This window comes from Scylla paramamosain, chromosome 34 (assembly GCF_035594125.1).
Source record: "Scylla paramamosain isolate STU-SP2022 chromosome 34, ASM3559412v1, whole genome shotgun sequence".
Taxonomy (NCBI): domain Eukaryota; kingdom Metazoa; phylum Arthropoda; class Malacostraca; order Decapoda; family Portunidae; genus Scylla; species Scylla paramamosain.
Window position 1 is genome coordinate 2914356 of NC_087184.1, and position 16615 is coordinate 2930970.

Here is a 16615-nt window from a genome sequence, read left to right on the forward strand (position 1 = left end):
AACTTTTTCGAGCCTTTGCCACATTTATATGAAATCAATAATGCTGATTGGTGCAGATACAAAAGAATTGTTTTAATATATTATCACTTCTTAAATGTAATAATAAAATATCCTTTAGCAATGCATCATCACAGTATTCTTGTTCATTTCTTCAGTGAAACATTGAGCATGTGATGGCTAAAATCCTAAAAACATGTTTGTAAAATAAAATAAAGAAAAAAAATATATATCTATGTACTACACTATATACTATCCAACAGCCAAATAGCCAAGAAGCAATACCCTTGAAGAGCAAAGCTTTATGACCAAGTTTGCACTAATGGCATCTGAAAAAAACTCCAACTGAGACAGTGACCACCAACAGCAGAAGGTGACCATCCTTGTGGAAGAAGTACATAGTTAAAGCAATGTATGTACCACCTAATTATTACAGTAGCTATGTCAAACTAAACAATTTGCTTCTCTTAATGAGGTATTCACTCCAATGATTCTGCATATTCTGGGAAAATCACACAGACATACAGATCCACACTGGTGGTCTAAAAACTGGTTACTCTCATTCTAGGGGCACACAGCAGCAGGAATCACACACTGTCTAAACTCAAACCAAAGCAAACTGAGAAAGAACATTTATTATGCACTACTTGGTTTTGAAAGATCAACACCATCATTAGTAACCGAATTACTGGCACTGAATTCAATGGAGAATCATTTAATTTGTGAAAAACTACACTTAGTGAGAAGGGACATCAAACGGCCTAATCACAGTGGCTCACATGCCTTAAGAACCTTGATCCCTTTCCACATAGCCTACATACCCCTCAGAAGAACGGAAGAGAGATCATTTTACTAAAGTAGTCCATTCTGCTACACTTTTGTTGTTCACTGCTAAAATCTTTCCTAATCACCATGCCCACAACTTGGTCCCTCTCACAGCCATTCAAATACAATGATGCAATTTCTTATGTTCTTCCAATCAACAATTTCAGTTACATTTTGTTCTTAAACACAGTCTTCCCATCTGCTGAGGTTACTGATAAGTGAACTCCTAGCACCCAAAAGTCTACAAGCACAATGGCAATACCTCTGAAATGCTGGCAAAAGTTCAAGACTATCTTAAAAAAATTACAAACATTCTGGTCTTGATAGGATGGAATCAGGAGTGTCAGTCAACACCATCACTGTCTGAGTTGACACCTCATACTACACTCTGTCTCATATATTATTTTCAAGTACAATAAGAGTATCTCTGTTATTTTTGCCAAATTCATTCTCATACAGTGCTTTCTATAATGACATATGATCTTGGCTGCTACTGCTTCATGCACATTCATTCAGTTCATATATCAATCAGTCAGTCAATCATTTGCTGTTGTCATCCCTAGTCTTTTAATCAAAAGTATTTCACAAAAAGTGTGAATGATGGAACCCAGTAAAAGTCAATGTTAATAAACAAAATACAACACTGGGACAACTGCATCATGATTTTAGTGTTGTATTGCATACTATCATAACTTTCATGGGCTATGGATGCATTGTACATAAGGAGCTTTTGTTTTGATAATGAGGCCATGACAAGGTATAAAGGCAATGCACTGACATGACAAGCTAAAAGGACATGTATGAATCTGAGGCAACAAAGTGATCACATCATTGACAACTGAGTTGAGGAACATGTCTGGAGTTTTGATGAGCAAACCCACTGCTTAGTGTGAGATGCACCCACACACACAATGGAACTACCTCAAAAGGATGCAATCAGCTATATGGGCAGGGCTCCACAGCAGCCTTGGTTGGAAGCTTAACTAGGGAAGGTCACCCAGAGTCAAACCTTCTTGTCAAAGATGCCCTTCCAGGAAAGAAAACCTTTTGCCTCAATAGCATGTTTATGAGGCTCATTAGCTGTCCAACCTGGTAAGGGAAAACAAAGATGTTAAATGAAGGATGATAATGATGATGATAAGGAACATGAAGGAAGATGGAAAGCACTGAACTGCAATCACAAAGAATTATGTACCAAGATAAATATTTTTTTTTTTCCCCCATTACAGGCACCACACACTTGAAAGGTGCTGGGATAACACCACCCACTTGAAGGTAGCTGTTGGGATAACAAAATCACAAAACAAGTTATCACTAACCTCCACATACATGAACACTTAGGTAGATAAGAGTGCAATCAAATTCCAACATGACCTTTCTTGTACACTTGTCCTTTTTTCCTATTTATGGAAGTTTCATTCTCATTCTGCCAATTATTCCCTTTGCTCAACTTCACTATTTTTTTCAACTTAACCAATCCTTATAAAGATTCTGTAATGCCACATTCAATTCTTTCTCATTCGTTTCTTAATCCTTATAACAAGTGACAATGCTGCATGATTAAATACTTTTCCTTACAACCTTAAAACCTTCCTGATTTCCCAAAGACTACAAATTCACAGATTGAATTAGACAGGCAGTCATTCATGTAATGTTATGATATTCAGAATCACAGAAGTACAGAGTGAACAGGTACAACCAGTGCAATTTTGGTTACATCACACATTAGTTACAACTACAATATAACCTGTCATAGTGCAAAAGCAAAGTTACCTTCAGATCATTTCAACCTGATGTGTTACATATAGGAAATAAGAATGTTAACTACAAACTACAGAGATTTTAAAATCTGGTACAACCAGTGAAAATGTAGCTTACCCCATATTACACTGCACAATTGAATATTCACTATTATTTGGTACTTAAAACAAGGCATAAAAATCACAGAAATAATCTAAAAATGATACTCCATTATACACACTTCATCACAAGTAAACTCCTTAACATATTTCCAAGAATAGCAGTTTATCAACAGGACACAAGAAACCAAGTGAAGAGCTTTTTCACCTGATGATCAACCACCTGATAGGAAAGACTAGACAACCCATCATCCTCTGTGGAAGTCTTCTCCCCAGCCTGTGCCTGGAGTTGGGGATGGTGCTGGTGATCACTGTGTTGGTACCTGCTGGACTGGTGGGACACCATGATGTACGTTGATATGCGGGGATCGAAGCGAACAAACACCAGTCCTACGTTGCTGATCCGCTCATACATATCATCATCTTCTGCTCCCCACCCATAGAATTTATTGCTGAATCCATTTACTTTTTGGAAGTGAACTCGCTGCATGGCTATGGCCCCACCAAAGAGGGTGCGGTAAGGAAGGTTATACCTGAAACACAGACAACTTGTATCAGCAACAGTTTTGAGGTGACTAATAATCATTGCTTTAATTTCATGCCTTTAATTCCTGCATATCAACAGGTGTGGTGTAGAGCATTCCTATTCTCTTGGCTGAAGCACAAACACATCCACACTCAATACCTAACCACACACATGATGCTTTTACTCTTGCTGTAGAGCAACATCAGAACTCCTCAACTTACATCCTCTACCTCTCTACTGTTGGATGAACAGGGGGTTGCGTGACAGACATACCTATGTTTGTTTCCATACAGCCTAGAATTCAAACCCAAGCACACCAACCATAACATTACTGGGTTGCTTTGATATACTTTCAAACTTTTAGCCATTTTCTGTATACATCATCATAATCATCCAAAAAAAGAAGTATAACCAGGAAACTAATTGAATGTGGCTAGTCAAACAATACATAGAAAATCAAGAAAAGAATACCTTCTAAATGCTGCTTCATAAAATATCAATAAAAAATAATAAAATAAAATAAATAAATAAATACATAGATACATATAACAAGGATGACTCTCCTAAAAAAAAGAGGTAGCCAAGACAAGGCAAAAATAATAATACAGAAAGAAATAAAGAAATATCTAATCAATTCAGCTCTTAGTTGTATTAATGTTGCACTTTCCTTGGCCTTGCCCTTCTACCAACCTGAAGGTGTCCAAAGCAGAGTACATGTGCCTGGGGTGGTGTGTGCAGCCATAGGTGTTGTAGTCATTCAAAGGAAGGAGGTCAACATCATGGAAGATGAAGCAGTCATAATGGTCCAGCTTGAGCGTCTCTACAAAGCCAATGTTAAACAGCTTGGCTCGATTGAAAGCTGCAGCGGCGGTCTGTTCCACAACCACAATCCTGATGAATGAATACCTATTTGTTACAATATTTTCAATCTTTGGGAGATTGACAGTGAAGCTGCTCTCATAAGACAGATAAGAGATAATATTTAGTGTCTGAATGCTCTCTGAGTTTATGGATACCTGTAGTTCAGTTGTTGTCTGGTGAGGAAGGGATGCATATATGACAGGAACTGCTGAAGATTTCTGCTTCTGTTACGGAAAGGAACTATGATTGCTACCTGTGAAAAAAAAGAAAAAGTAAAAACTGCAAGTCATGTTTCTGTACATGAGAAATAAGCAAGCTTGAAACATATGTGCTTTTTATGTTGATGAGACATGATATACATATAAAAAACACAAATGAACTGAAGGCTTACTCACCCGATACCTGGACTGGCACTCCTGAGGTTTCCATAATCCACCCTCTTGAATGTCATTTTTTATTACAATTTCTTCCTCCGGCAGCACCTCCACATCACAGCTCATTAAGTTATTCTGCCCTTGTAAGTGAGGAGACACCACAGGACACCACTGCAGCCCATTCTCTAAAGGGCCAACACTGCCCACTAATTCCTGCCCAACATCATCTTTGGCAACATAGGGGAATGAGGTGTCTGTGTATTTCCCGAAGAGATAAGGAGCTAACCACAGAATCAGGCTCAAAGCAACTGATCTAAACCAAACTTGAGAAAATTTAATGTTATATGCATAAACTACCTCTATCTTTTTGGTATCCATTTAAGCTTTGCTGAATATAAAAACATACATGAAAAACAGAGGAATTTTATGGAGCAGCATTCCTCTCATTGAACTGTTGGAGCTCCCTGATGCCCTCAAACACAAACTTGATCTGCCCTTTAATTTTAGCTGATTTTTTGGTGGACTCACTCAGTTTCACATTTAAAAGTTCAAGCTTCTTATCAATGAAGCCAAGAGCTTCTTGGAGTGTGAGTTCCAGAAAGAAGCCCAGCCCAACGTTCACATATATACGGGATGTGTCTGGCCTGTTGAAAGAAAAGAGTTGATAAAGTTTACTTAGCTAAGAGTAAGAGATCCTGAATTCCATAGTGACAAAGATGCCACTCACAACAAAGAGAAAAAAAAGCATGCCTGAAATATTTTAAAATGTTTCAAAATACTGGAACCCATTTTCATATTTGGTTTATATACCACTATTTTCATGGTAAAATTAATATTTCTGCTGCATAAGCTCATTAGCTAGAAGATGCTGAACACTCTCTCTGTTTTCTTAAGTTTTTCAATTTCATTTTTTTTCTTAGGACATCATCACAAGCAAGCATATGCATCATGGTATCTTGTATCCTTGACAGCATACAGGCATCTAAGCACCACACAAGATAACAACAATAAGAATACTGATTAACTTGAATTATTGAAATAATGAATATTGATAAAAATAAACATTTCAAGGAAATAGAATAAAATAGAATGGTGGCTTTTTCTTTGCTCTGATGGTCAATCCTTGAACCCCACTTAAGGGCATGGCTGGTCCTATTCCTGTACTCATCCTTCCATCCCCCTTCATCCTCAGCCTTCCATCCCCTCAATACTCAATCCTCTCATTTTATATGGAGCCTTCCTCTCACACCTACACCATCCAGTCCTTCTTGGTAGACTCTCCTTGTCCTCACACTTCTTGTTTCTTCCACACAACCAAACCATCCACAGGTGTTGTTTGATAATCTCCATAACTCCACAATTCAAGCCTTCATCTTTCACAGATATACAAAGATAGTGAGTGGTCAAGACATGAATGTGATCATTTTTTCGGTGATTTGAGAATGAGTACTGCCCGAAGTTGGCCATTAGTCCAACTATCACTGGGTGGCCAACTGGGAATACTCATATGCTTCCCAACAACCATATCTTCAACAGTGAATGCATCTGAGAGCTGTGAAGGGCAGCACTAGTCTCTACAAAGTATCAATAAAAAAATCCTGCCTGTACCACCAAGGACAGCGATCAATTGCCTACGACTCTACAAACAGAAGGGGATGACAATCTAAGTCTTCAAATAGCAAAAAATGCAGAAAAAAAGGCCTACTGGGACTGCAGGGAAAAGACCACATGCCACATCACTGCCTATCCTGTTCATAATACAAACAACTCTCAAATAATTAATCTCCACTATCTCAATTCTACATCTCTGATCATCACTCTGCATCCTTGTTCCACTCACATCAGTGTTGGCAGTATTGTGCTTTCATGCTGTGTCTTCTTTATGTCCTTACTCACTGTCCTGTCTTTCATTTCCTTTCTTTTCATGCTCAAACAGTAACATTAGTGTCATGGTTCTATAACCTCACTAACAGTGGCACCCATGTCATCATGGAACTTGCAGCCCAATACAAATTTGAAAATAATGGAGCAAAGCATGAGAGAGAGAGAGAGAGAGAGAGAGAGAGAGAGAGAGAGAGAGAGAGAGAGAGAGAGAGAGAGAGAGAGAGAGAGAGAGAGAGAGAGAGAGAGAGAGAGAGAGAGAGAGAGAGAGAGAGATCAAATATAAAATTAGTAAAATGGTCAGTTTTGTTGTCATGAAGTTTCAGGCTGTTCTCAGTATGGACCCAGTTGGAACGCTTGGTTGGAGCAGCATCAGACACTTACACATGAGCCTGAACGTAGAAGTTTGAGCCAAGGTCAACCTTGGTGCGTAGTCCCTCCTGGTCTGGTGACTCTATGATACAAGTGATCATCTGCTTCAGCTGGGAATGTGCTGCGATGTCTTCATACACTTTGTCCCTTTCTTCTAAGACAATTCTGATAAAGATAAAATTGTGCAGTTTTATGTATGCACTCAGATACTCACTTACTGTGCTTCCCTTTGTTGTGACACTGCCAGCTAACCAGGTCATGGCAAAGCCCATAACACTGTGGTCACCAACACTGCTTCTGACAAAGTTTCATCATCATCACAGCTACTGAATAACACCAAGAACACCCCACACCACTTGGAATACAACTTTCCACAGCTACAGCAAGCCCCACTTGATCTGAATGAAACTGAGAATGAGTGGATCCCCACTAATTCATCCCTATACACAACCTACAAGCAAACAAGGCCTCTGTTTTGCAGGATAGGTATGACCTTCCAGACTTGTATAGTTACTACACATATACTGTGAGTGAAGGTTATATACATGCTAGCATTTTATTTTAAATGTGTTTAGCCCCCTGTAGCCTTCCTGATAAATAAAATAATTATAACAATAAAAAATGTAAATGTATTCTCATAATTTTATGCACCTAGGAATACCACAGTACAAATTAAAAAATGAACTTAACAGTGAATATTAACCAATAAAGTATATAAAGTAACAGGATAAGTTAAGAACTATTATGTCATCCATGCTGGCAGGCACAAAGATCATTACTCTAGTAGTTTACAAGAACTGCTCCCAAAAGTTTGAAATTTTCTGTTTAAAGTCATGGTTTAATGCACAAGAGTTTGAAATTAATATTTCAAGATGAGCAATCATCCACATCAATCTATATCCTGACAACAAGATCCATTCAGAAACTGCCTATCTGATGCCTTGTACTTGACATAAAAATCACACAACAAAGTAAAACTGCCAATGTACTAACCTCAAATTTTCTCTCAAGACATTGTTCAAGAGGTGTTCATACTTCTCAATCTTCTCAGGATCAGCCATTCTAAAGCACTGCAAGAAGGGAGCTACAGTCAAGCACACGGGTCCTGTGAAGCAACAGTGTGAGGCATCCCATCAAGCAGTGACAAATCAACCCACTACACCATAGTGCTGCTATGCATAATCTAAGGTAAGCCAATTCACCACAATCTGTCTTTATAAAGAATGAGGGAGTGCTCAATCATGTGAGTTGGTTACAAGATTCTGATTGCAGCCCATCCACCAGTGAGGAATTAACTGCTGTGCAAGTCAGTGTGCGGGATACAGTCAGCCAATCAAGGCCAATGGTACACCCTGGGGGTGTACCAGTGAGTATGTACAGCATGTGTTGGCATTATTCCTCAACCCTCAGGTAATACTCCAATTCAACACAAGAATGCTTAATACTTTTGTTGGTATTTTTGCTACTTTTGCAGTAATACTAATTATAATATGTGAGAGATCAGTTCCCCCTGATTTAGACTGCTTCTTTACACTGGTACTCTCAAGTGGCCACACTATTCAGAAGTAAGGAAATATCTGGTTGATGTTATCCAACATTTTGTACAAAAATTGTAACCATGATTCTAATAACATATTCATGGTTAAAACATTGCCTGTATTGTAAAACAGACTTCAGTTATTATTGATGCTACCATCTTGCAAAAAAAAATAAAAAATAAAAAAATAAAAAAATACTTAAAACCTTTTTTTTTTATGTATTTTTCAATACTTTATGAGATGCCTCAATTGCATAAGAGAGGGAAAGTGGCAGGATGCAATAAGAACATAGAGAAAGGTTTTACAGTCAATATGCATAGAATGTAGACCACTAATTTACATATGAATGTTTCTATATTACGTGTAACCCTAACATTTTTCTTAACAAAGCGTAGAGGACTGTTCAGTCTCTCAGACCCTCTGTGAAAGATTCTTCATATCTGTACTGCACCACACCACCTTCTGTACATCTTACATATATTATCTAGAAATGTAATATAGATTTAAGAAATTGCCATGCTGACATCATACACAGTGGCTCCAGTGCAGTGCAGACTGGACGTGAAACACCAGACAGTCAGGAACCATTCAGTGGTAGCTGACTTGAGCACAAAACGTATGGAAATGTTACTGCATTTTAACACTGCTGATGTTCAAAATGAAGGTCTGATTCATTTGACAGATACATATGTAGTCATTTCATTCACAATAGAAAGTTTGATGTATGCATAAGAAGTCACTGGAGCCTTCCACCAAAATCACATTCTTAATTCAGGAGAGTTTCAAGGGAGAGGTACTAGTGTTGATAAAGAGAGATGAAGACATAACCCATTCATTACACAGAGAGGCTTTCACTCCTCCTAAAGGGCCCCATACATGCTCGGGCAGCCAAACGGCCTATCTGGTCACCTGCATAAACCAGGACTGTTCAGGCCAAATTGCACATGTATGAGACGTTGAGGCAGCATGTGCAGACTGCCTGCATGCTGCCAGAAAGGCTGCCCCATGAACCTGTAGCTGCCAGGTTGGCTTTGTCTGGCCAGCATCCAGCAAGGCCTGTTTGAGCATGTATGGGCACATGAGGCAGCTTAGAGGCCACATCTCTCAGTACAGTACTTGGCAACTTACTGTGAACAAGTCAGCATTTGAGGTTTTCTTCATTGAATATGGAAAAAAAAAAAAAAAAAAAAAAAAAAAAAAAAAAAAAAAAATATATATATATATATATATATATATATATATATATATATATATATATATATATATATATATATATATATATATATATATATATATATATATATATATATATATATATATATATATATATATATTTATTCTATTTATATGTCTAGTGACAAAAAAACAGGAACACATCAGAATATTTAGCTGCAGATTTTAAAGGATAATAGGCTTGAAATATTACATTTAAATTAGGCAGTATGAGGCAGAATATCAGCCTTCCATGGTCAGAAGCAGTTCATATCTTCATCAAACATGGAAAGATTTTTTTTTTTTATTATTATAGGAAAAATTACTCTTTTTCCTCTTCTTGGTCTTCTGTAATAACGTGTAGGTCACTGCAACAGCTGCAGTGGCAAGTAGGTCTAACTCTCCCATATCCATGGGAGAGGCCATAATCTTCACTCCGCAGTGTCTCGCTAGAACTGAGCACTGCCTTGAGGCAGGACTGAATAGTGTGTGGGTGACACAAGCCAGCTGTTCAGGTGGCCAGAGAGGCCACCTTGGCATGTATGGGGCCCTTAATCTTCTGGTGTCATCATTCAAACTTGACCAAAGTAGGTGTATAATACAACTGTGACAGCCTGCACCTTCACAACTGACCCACTGCAGTGTGTGCCTCCCAAACTTGTGATCAGTACAGCTCCAATGAAATAATGTCCAAAACTTAGGAATGTAACATGAGAGACTTGGAACAGCTTAAGAAGGTAATACTACTACATTACAAATAAGCATATTAACAGACTATATACACAGAGTCAGTCATTCAGACAATATCCAGACACCACAGATACTTAACAGAATGGCCGTGATACAGGGAAGCAGGCAACTGCCTCAGAGGACAGCTGGGATACATAATAGGATAACTGTGGCCATAGCAAACACATGTAACAATTGGGATTTATGCCATTGTTAAATTGGCAAGCAATGGTTCTCAGTGGATGCTTAGGCTGTGACATATCAATCTGAATGAAAACCTGCATATTCACACTGGTTATCAACTCAAACCATAGTTATCCACATCCTGTCCCACCAAGAGCATGGTGTCCAGCATTTTTCGTCACTCAAGGCAGGCCAGAGAAGTGCCCAAACAACCAAGGGATTTATGGCAGCTGGGAATTTTATAGGGCCATGCAACATCCCAAGGGACTACTCCAACACCCAAGGACCTCTGAGTGCTCCCCAAAACTGGACTTACATTGAAGCAAAGTTTACAGTCAGTTGCCACTCATTCACAGAAACCCAACTGCCTCTGTAACACATCCCAAAGCTGCACCTGTGAATTCACATCATAAACAATCTTAGGTGAATTGTATCAGCTTCTTTTGTTCACTGCTCATCTGACAAGTTTCTATACCAGTTTTCTAGATCTGTGGCAGTTTTCTCTTCACCTTAGCAACTGTCTGTCTGAGTCTACTAAGGCTTTTTTTTTTTTTTTTTCAGAAAGCACACTGGATATTATTGTAGTCCTATATGAAGTCACTACTTTTCACACTAGCTCTTATGGGTGTTTTCAGTTTGTACCAACAATTGGAAAGAGACTAATGGGTACACCACACAATATCTATAGAGAATATCTGGAGGAGGGCATGATGTGATGATGTTTTCAGTTCGTACCATTGTTATACAGTATGTGCACCAGGCTCCAGCATGCAGAAATATTGCATAAAATGTTGCAAATAAAAACAACATGCCCCACCATTCTGTGAGAGGGACCTGGACCTAATTCACATGGCAGCAATGCTCTGCCCCTTGATCTATATTCAAAAGTTATTTATAAACGACTTGTACAAGACTATTCAAAACACAAAGATAAAAAAATAAAATAAACTGGAGAAAGCAACATTAAGGCTGAAAAATAATGAAAAATTCAGTTAGTATAGCAAGTCTGAGGATAAGTCCACCAGCTGGCAAAGAGGCAAAGTCTGGCACCATAAAGTATACGAGTACATGGTACATCAGCGATGCTGTGCTGTTGATGTGGAGGCTCTGTTAGTCAAGATGACTTGATTGTTTGATCAATCGTGTTTGTTTTTCTGCTATTTTCATAATAATTTTCAACATGAAGATTGTGTAGGTGTTTGTGGTGCTTGCAGTGCAGTGTAAACAATGTTACTGCATCTGGAAAAAAAAGGGAAAAGACAAGGACACAAGAAGGGTCATCAAGGACTGAGGGGGTGCTGCAATCTGGTGCTGCTGCTTCCTATCTTCTCTGTTTACTTCTATTAATTTCTCAAAAACACAGAGCAGCTGTAGTCGGCACTCTACAGGCTATCTATCTATCTATCTACCTGTTTCTCACTCTGAAGCCACACTCCCTCTGGAAGCATCCTGCAAGGCAGTGTCCTTGACAGAAAAGCCTCCTCCTTACATTTCTATCTTGCTTTTTCAAGCTTTTCATCTCTGCTAACACCTCTTTCATGCATGTACTCCTTAACCGTGTTCTTCCATCTCCCAAATGCCCTTTCTCTCCTATTAACAGCATCAGTTTTGCTCATACATGCTTTCTTTACAAACTCCTCACTCATTCTTTCAATATGGCCATTTGATGTCAGTGTGTTCTTTTTCACCCACTGCACCCCCTTCACACTTTACACCACTAGCACAGGCACTCACACAACCTATATCTCTCACTATCCTGTTTGGTCATTCCACACACTCCTCTCAGATAGCTCAATTCCACAGCATACACTCTCAGTTGCTGTGTCCAGGTTTCTGATCAATATATCAATGTTGGCAAGAAAATACAATTCCTTAAACCTCTCTTTACATTCAATGGCAAATTTCTTCCTTCCGTGACTTCCATGACACACTACCATTCACAATCCTCTCTCTTATCTCACCATCCATCTCACCATCATTACCTAATATTGTTCCCAGATACTTAAGCTCACTCATCTCCTCCATTCTCTCTCCCCACACAACCACCTTGCACTTGCCTACAGCTGGCACACTCACCATTTAAGACACTCTAAAACCACATATAGTAATCCCCCTAATGTCCAAGTATTCAAAAACCCAACTTGTCAATATCCAGATATAACCATGACCGGATATTTAACCAGACATATATATGGTTAAATACCTGGACAAAGTACATATGCCAGCCACCAGTGTGACTCTCTCCCCCTCTCTTGTAGCCAGTCTGGCATGACTAGTGTTGTGGCAAGCAAGCAGTTTGTCTACATAAATAACCTGTATGTTCAAGTATGTCAGTTGTACATGGAAATATGTATACACTATAGCATATTATATCCATTTATTTTTATCATCTGCAGACATGCTGTATAAACTGGGTGTAATTTTTCACAGTGATTTTTCTTGCATTTGCTATTGTTGTTCCATGCACCTACACAACTACAACTGTTCCCTGTTCCCACTGACACTTGGTTGTATTCACATCTCTGCCATTCCATCACCTGTTGCCTCTTACCATGGAGCACATGCTTGCTTTCATGGTGGTGCCCTGGCTTGTTTGTCCTCTCATGCCTGGAGTTCTCTTTCAATGATGTATTATCACGTGAAATTAACAAATTTGACATTCGTCTCCCTACTTTATGAAGCTTCATCCAACACATGCACATACAGAAAACAAATCACCTTGAAAAGATCCCATTATGTGTATTGTGGCAGATGTAGGACAAAGACTGCAAGATGAAGGCATAAAAAATCTTAATAAGTAAGCATTTGCAACAAAAATGCCATAAGAGAAATGTCTTAAAACTGATCGTGCAAGTATGTAATCCTGTACAATACCATTTTCTGTACTGATGTCTGGTGAATGACGAGAATTATTCGAACATGCAATATCCAGACAAATGCAACAACAAATTATGATGGATATTGAAGGGATTACTGTGCTTCCACTTCTCTCTGCTCAAATACAACTACCTTGCTCTTCTCAATCTTCTTCTCATACACTTTATATTTCTATCTGGAATCATGCCAAGTCTGTTCTCCAACTAGCCAAAAACTTCTTCATTAATAGAAAATGTCAAATCCTTTCAAGATCTAGCTCCCCTCATGACTTCTGGCATCTAGCCGAAAATATCTCCAATAATTTTGCTTCTTCTTTCCCTCCTTTATTTCAACCAGATGGCACCACTGCTATCACATCTATTTCTTAAACTGAACTCTTTGCTCAAACCTATGCTAAAAACTCTACCTTGGATGATTCTGGGCTTGTTCATACCTCTCCTCCACCCTCTGACTACTTCATGCTACCTATTAAAATTCTTCGCAATGATGTTTTCCATGACCTTGCTGGCCTAAACCCTCGGAAGGCTTATGGACCTGATGGGGTCCCTCCTATTGTTCTCCGAAACTGTGCCTCCATGCTTGCACCTTGCCTAGTCAAACTCTTTCAGCTCTGTCTGTCAACATCTACATTTCCTTCTTGCTGGAAACTTGCCTACATTCAACCTGTTCCTAAAAAGGGTGATCGTTCTAATCCCTCAAACTACAGTCCTATTGCTTTAATTTCCTGCCTATCTAAAGTTTTTGAATCTATCCTCAACAGGAAGATTCTTAAACATCTATCACTTCACAACCTTCTATCTGATTGCCAGTACGGGTTCCGTCAAGGCCACTCTACTGGTGATCTTCTGGCTTTCCTTACGGAGTCTTGGTCATCCTCTTTTAGAGATTTAGGTGAAAGTTTTGCTGTTGCCTTGGACATATCAAAAGCTTTTGATACAGTCTGGCACAAAGCTTTGATTTCCAAATTATCCTCCTACGGCTTCTATCCTTCTCTCTGTAACTTCATCTCAAGTTTCCTTTCTGACCGTTCTATTACTGCTGTGGTAGACGGTCACTGTTCTTCTCCTAAATCTATTAACAGTGGTGTTCCTCAGGGTTCTGTCCTGTCACCCACTCTCTTCTTATTATTCATTAATGATCTTCTAAACCAAACTTCTTGTCCTATCCACTCCTATGCTGATGATACCACCCTGCACTTTTCCACATCTTTTCATAGACGTGCAACCCTTCAGGAAGTAAACATTTCACGCAGGGAAGCCACAGAACACTTGACTTCAGATCTTTCTAAAATTTCTGATTGGGGCAGAGCAAACTTGGTATTGTTCAATACCTCAAAAACTCAATTCCTCCATCTGTCAACTCAACAAAATCTTCCAGACAACTATCCCCTCTTCTTCAATGACACTCAACTGTCCCCCTCTTCTACACTAAACATCCTCGATCTGTCCTTTACTAATAATCTGAACTGGAAACTTCACATCTCATCTCTAGCTAAAACAGCTTCTATGAAGTTAGGTGTTCTGAGACGTCTCTGCCAGTTTTTCTCAACCCCCCAGCTGCTAACTCTGTACAAGGGTCTTATCTGTCCATGTATGAAGTATGTTTCACATGTCTGGGGGTGTTCCACTCATACTGCTATTCTAGACAGGGTGGAATCAAAAGCTTTTCATCTCATCAACTTCTCTCCTCTAACTGACTGTCTTCAGGCTCTCTCTCATTGCCACAATGTTGCATCTCTAGCTGTCTTCTACCGCTATTTTCATGCTAACTGCTCTTCTGATCTTGCTAACTGCATGCCTCCCCTCCTCCCACGGCCTCGCTGCACAAGACCTTCTTTTTCTCTCCCCTATTCTGTCCACCTCTCTAATGCAAGAGTTAACCAGTATTCTCAATCATTCATCCCTTTCTCTGGTAAACTCTGGAACTCCCTTCCTGCTTCTGTATTTCCAACTTCCTATGACTTGAATTCCTTCAAGAGGGATGTTTCAAGGCACTTATCCTTCAGTTTTTGACTACTGCTTTGGACCCTTTTATGTGACTGGCATTTCAGTGGGCATTCTTTTATTGGACTTATGTTGCCCTTGGTCAGTGTCACTCCTACATATGAAAAAAATAAAAATAAATAAATAAATAAATAAATATATATATATATATATATATATATATATATATATATATATATATATATATATATATATATATATATATATATATATATAGCAATTATCCATACCAGTATTGGTAATCTAGATGACTCCTACTTATATCTTGCAAGGTAGAATAGGTGTAGTTAAGTGTCACCTGGCAGAGGTGGCGACGTGAGAAGCAGGGTGTGAGGCACCCTGCGGCACCGAGAGACAAAGAGAGAGTATCAAGACTGTGATGAGACAAGATGTGTGAGGAAGGAGACAAGGGAAAGCAAGCCGAGTCCTTGTGAGTAAAGTGTGCAAGTGACTGACTGATAGTGTAAATGCCTGCTATCCCCGTGCCTACCTGTGTATCATGACTGTACTGTACTGTTGTGTAATATATGGACATAAGGAAAAGTGTGTTTTCCTCTCCCTGCTCTGTGTGATTGTTCTCAATGAGAGTGAATGGGTGAGTCAGAGCACCAACCATTCCCAGCCGCCCAGGTAAAGTCCTTCTCCACAACACACACGCCCTGAACCCCACAATGGTGTGAAGCGCCCCTTGCCTGCTGGTAGGGGTACGTTTCAATATGTTACGTTACCTTGCAATTCAGTATATCATATCAGGAACCCAAAACACTCATAGATGTTTAATAAACAGCAGCAATAAACATATTATTATTCTACAGTCGTAAATGAGGTAAACAACTTCAGTTTTGAAAGATTATGGATACCTACCACACTGAAATATATTAGTCATAACTGTAAAGAAAGCATTTGGATATACAGTGTTAGTATGAGCGGTGGGTCTGGCTGCCTTAAAGCGAGGAGCCGGTGCTGTGGCCTTGGTGAAACACCCGCGCTATCAAGATGACCTGGCGTGCGTGCTGGAATGGTGCACATTCACGCCAACCCGTGAAGTGCTCAGGCAATAAACAGCAGTGTTAGCGGACATAATACAATGCACATAACTTATAGAAAACAAAACTCAATGGGCCAGAAACTTGCAGAAAATGGAAAAGGGTTAAAGAAAATATTAGTAAAAACGAATGCACACAAGGTAAATAGGTAGATGTCCTACAACTACCTTGAAGTCACAATAATCCAAGCCAGGGTGGCAGACAGACGGGATTAGAGGCGACAGGAGGAAGTAACCGATTCCTGCCTCGCCATGTTGATGTTGACGCCCCGTTGTGAAGAAGACTGCCAACACCAACGCAACACTCAAACTGTGCATGTGTCATGATAACAA

The 16615-nt window shown here is 39.2% G+C and overlaps 1 protein-coding gene across 1 annotated transcript; it reads right to left on the reverse strand.

The window, feature by feature from the left end:
- Positions 1-2014: 2014 nt before the first annotated feature.
- LOC135089905 (beta-1,4-galactosyltransferase 4-like) lies at positions 2015-16615 on the reverse strand. The gene is made up of 8 exons (XM_063986087.1): positions 16451-16615; positions 7689-7765; positions 6708-6860; positions 4870-5086; positions 4464-4820; positions 4224-4321; positions 3898-4098; positions 2015-3214 (listed from the first exon to the last, which is right to left on the reverse strand). Exons 1-8 carry the CDS (start codon positions 16598-16600, stop codon positions 2851-2853), a joined length of 1617 nt encoding a protein of 538 aa, XP_063842157.1. The 5' UTR covers positions 16601-16615; the 3' UTR covers positions 2015-2850.

Bases quoted from the DNA above. Each gene is read 5' to 3' on its own strand.
- LOC135089905 (XM_063986087.1), bottom strand. From the start codon at position 16,600: ATGCACAGTTTGAGTGTTGCGTTGGTGTTGGCAGTCTTCTTCACAACG. The intron at 7,766-16,450 runs GTAGTTGTAGGA...CCCTTCTTGCAG, and splicing joins TGGATTATTGTGACTTCAAG to TGCTTTAGAATGGCTGATCC. The intron at 4,322-4,463 runs GTGAGTAAGCCT...TTTTTTTCACAG, and splicing joins AGTGCCAGTCCAGGTATCGG to GTAGCAATCATAGTTCCTTT.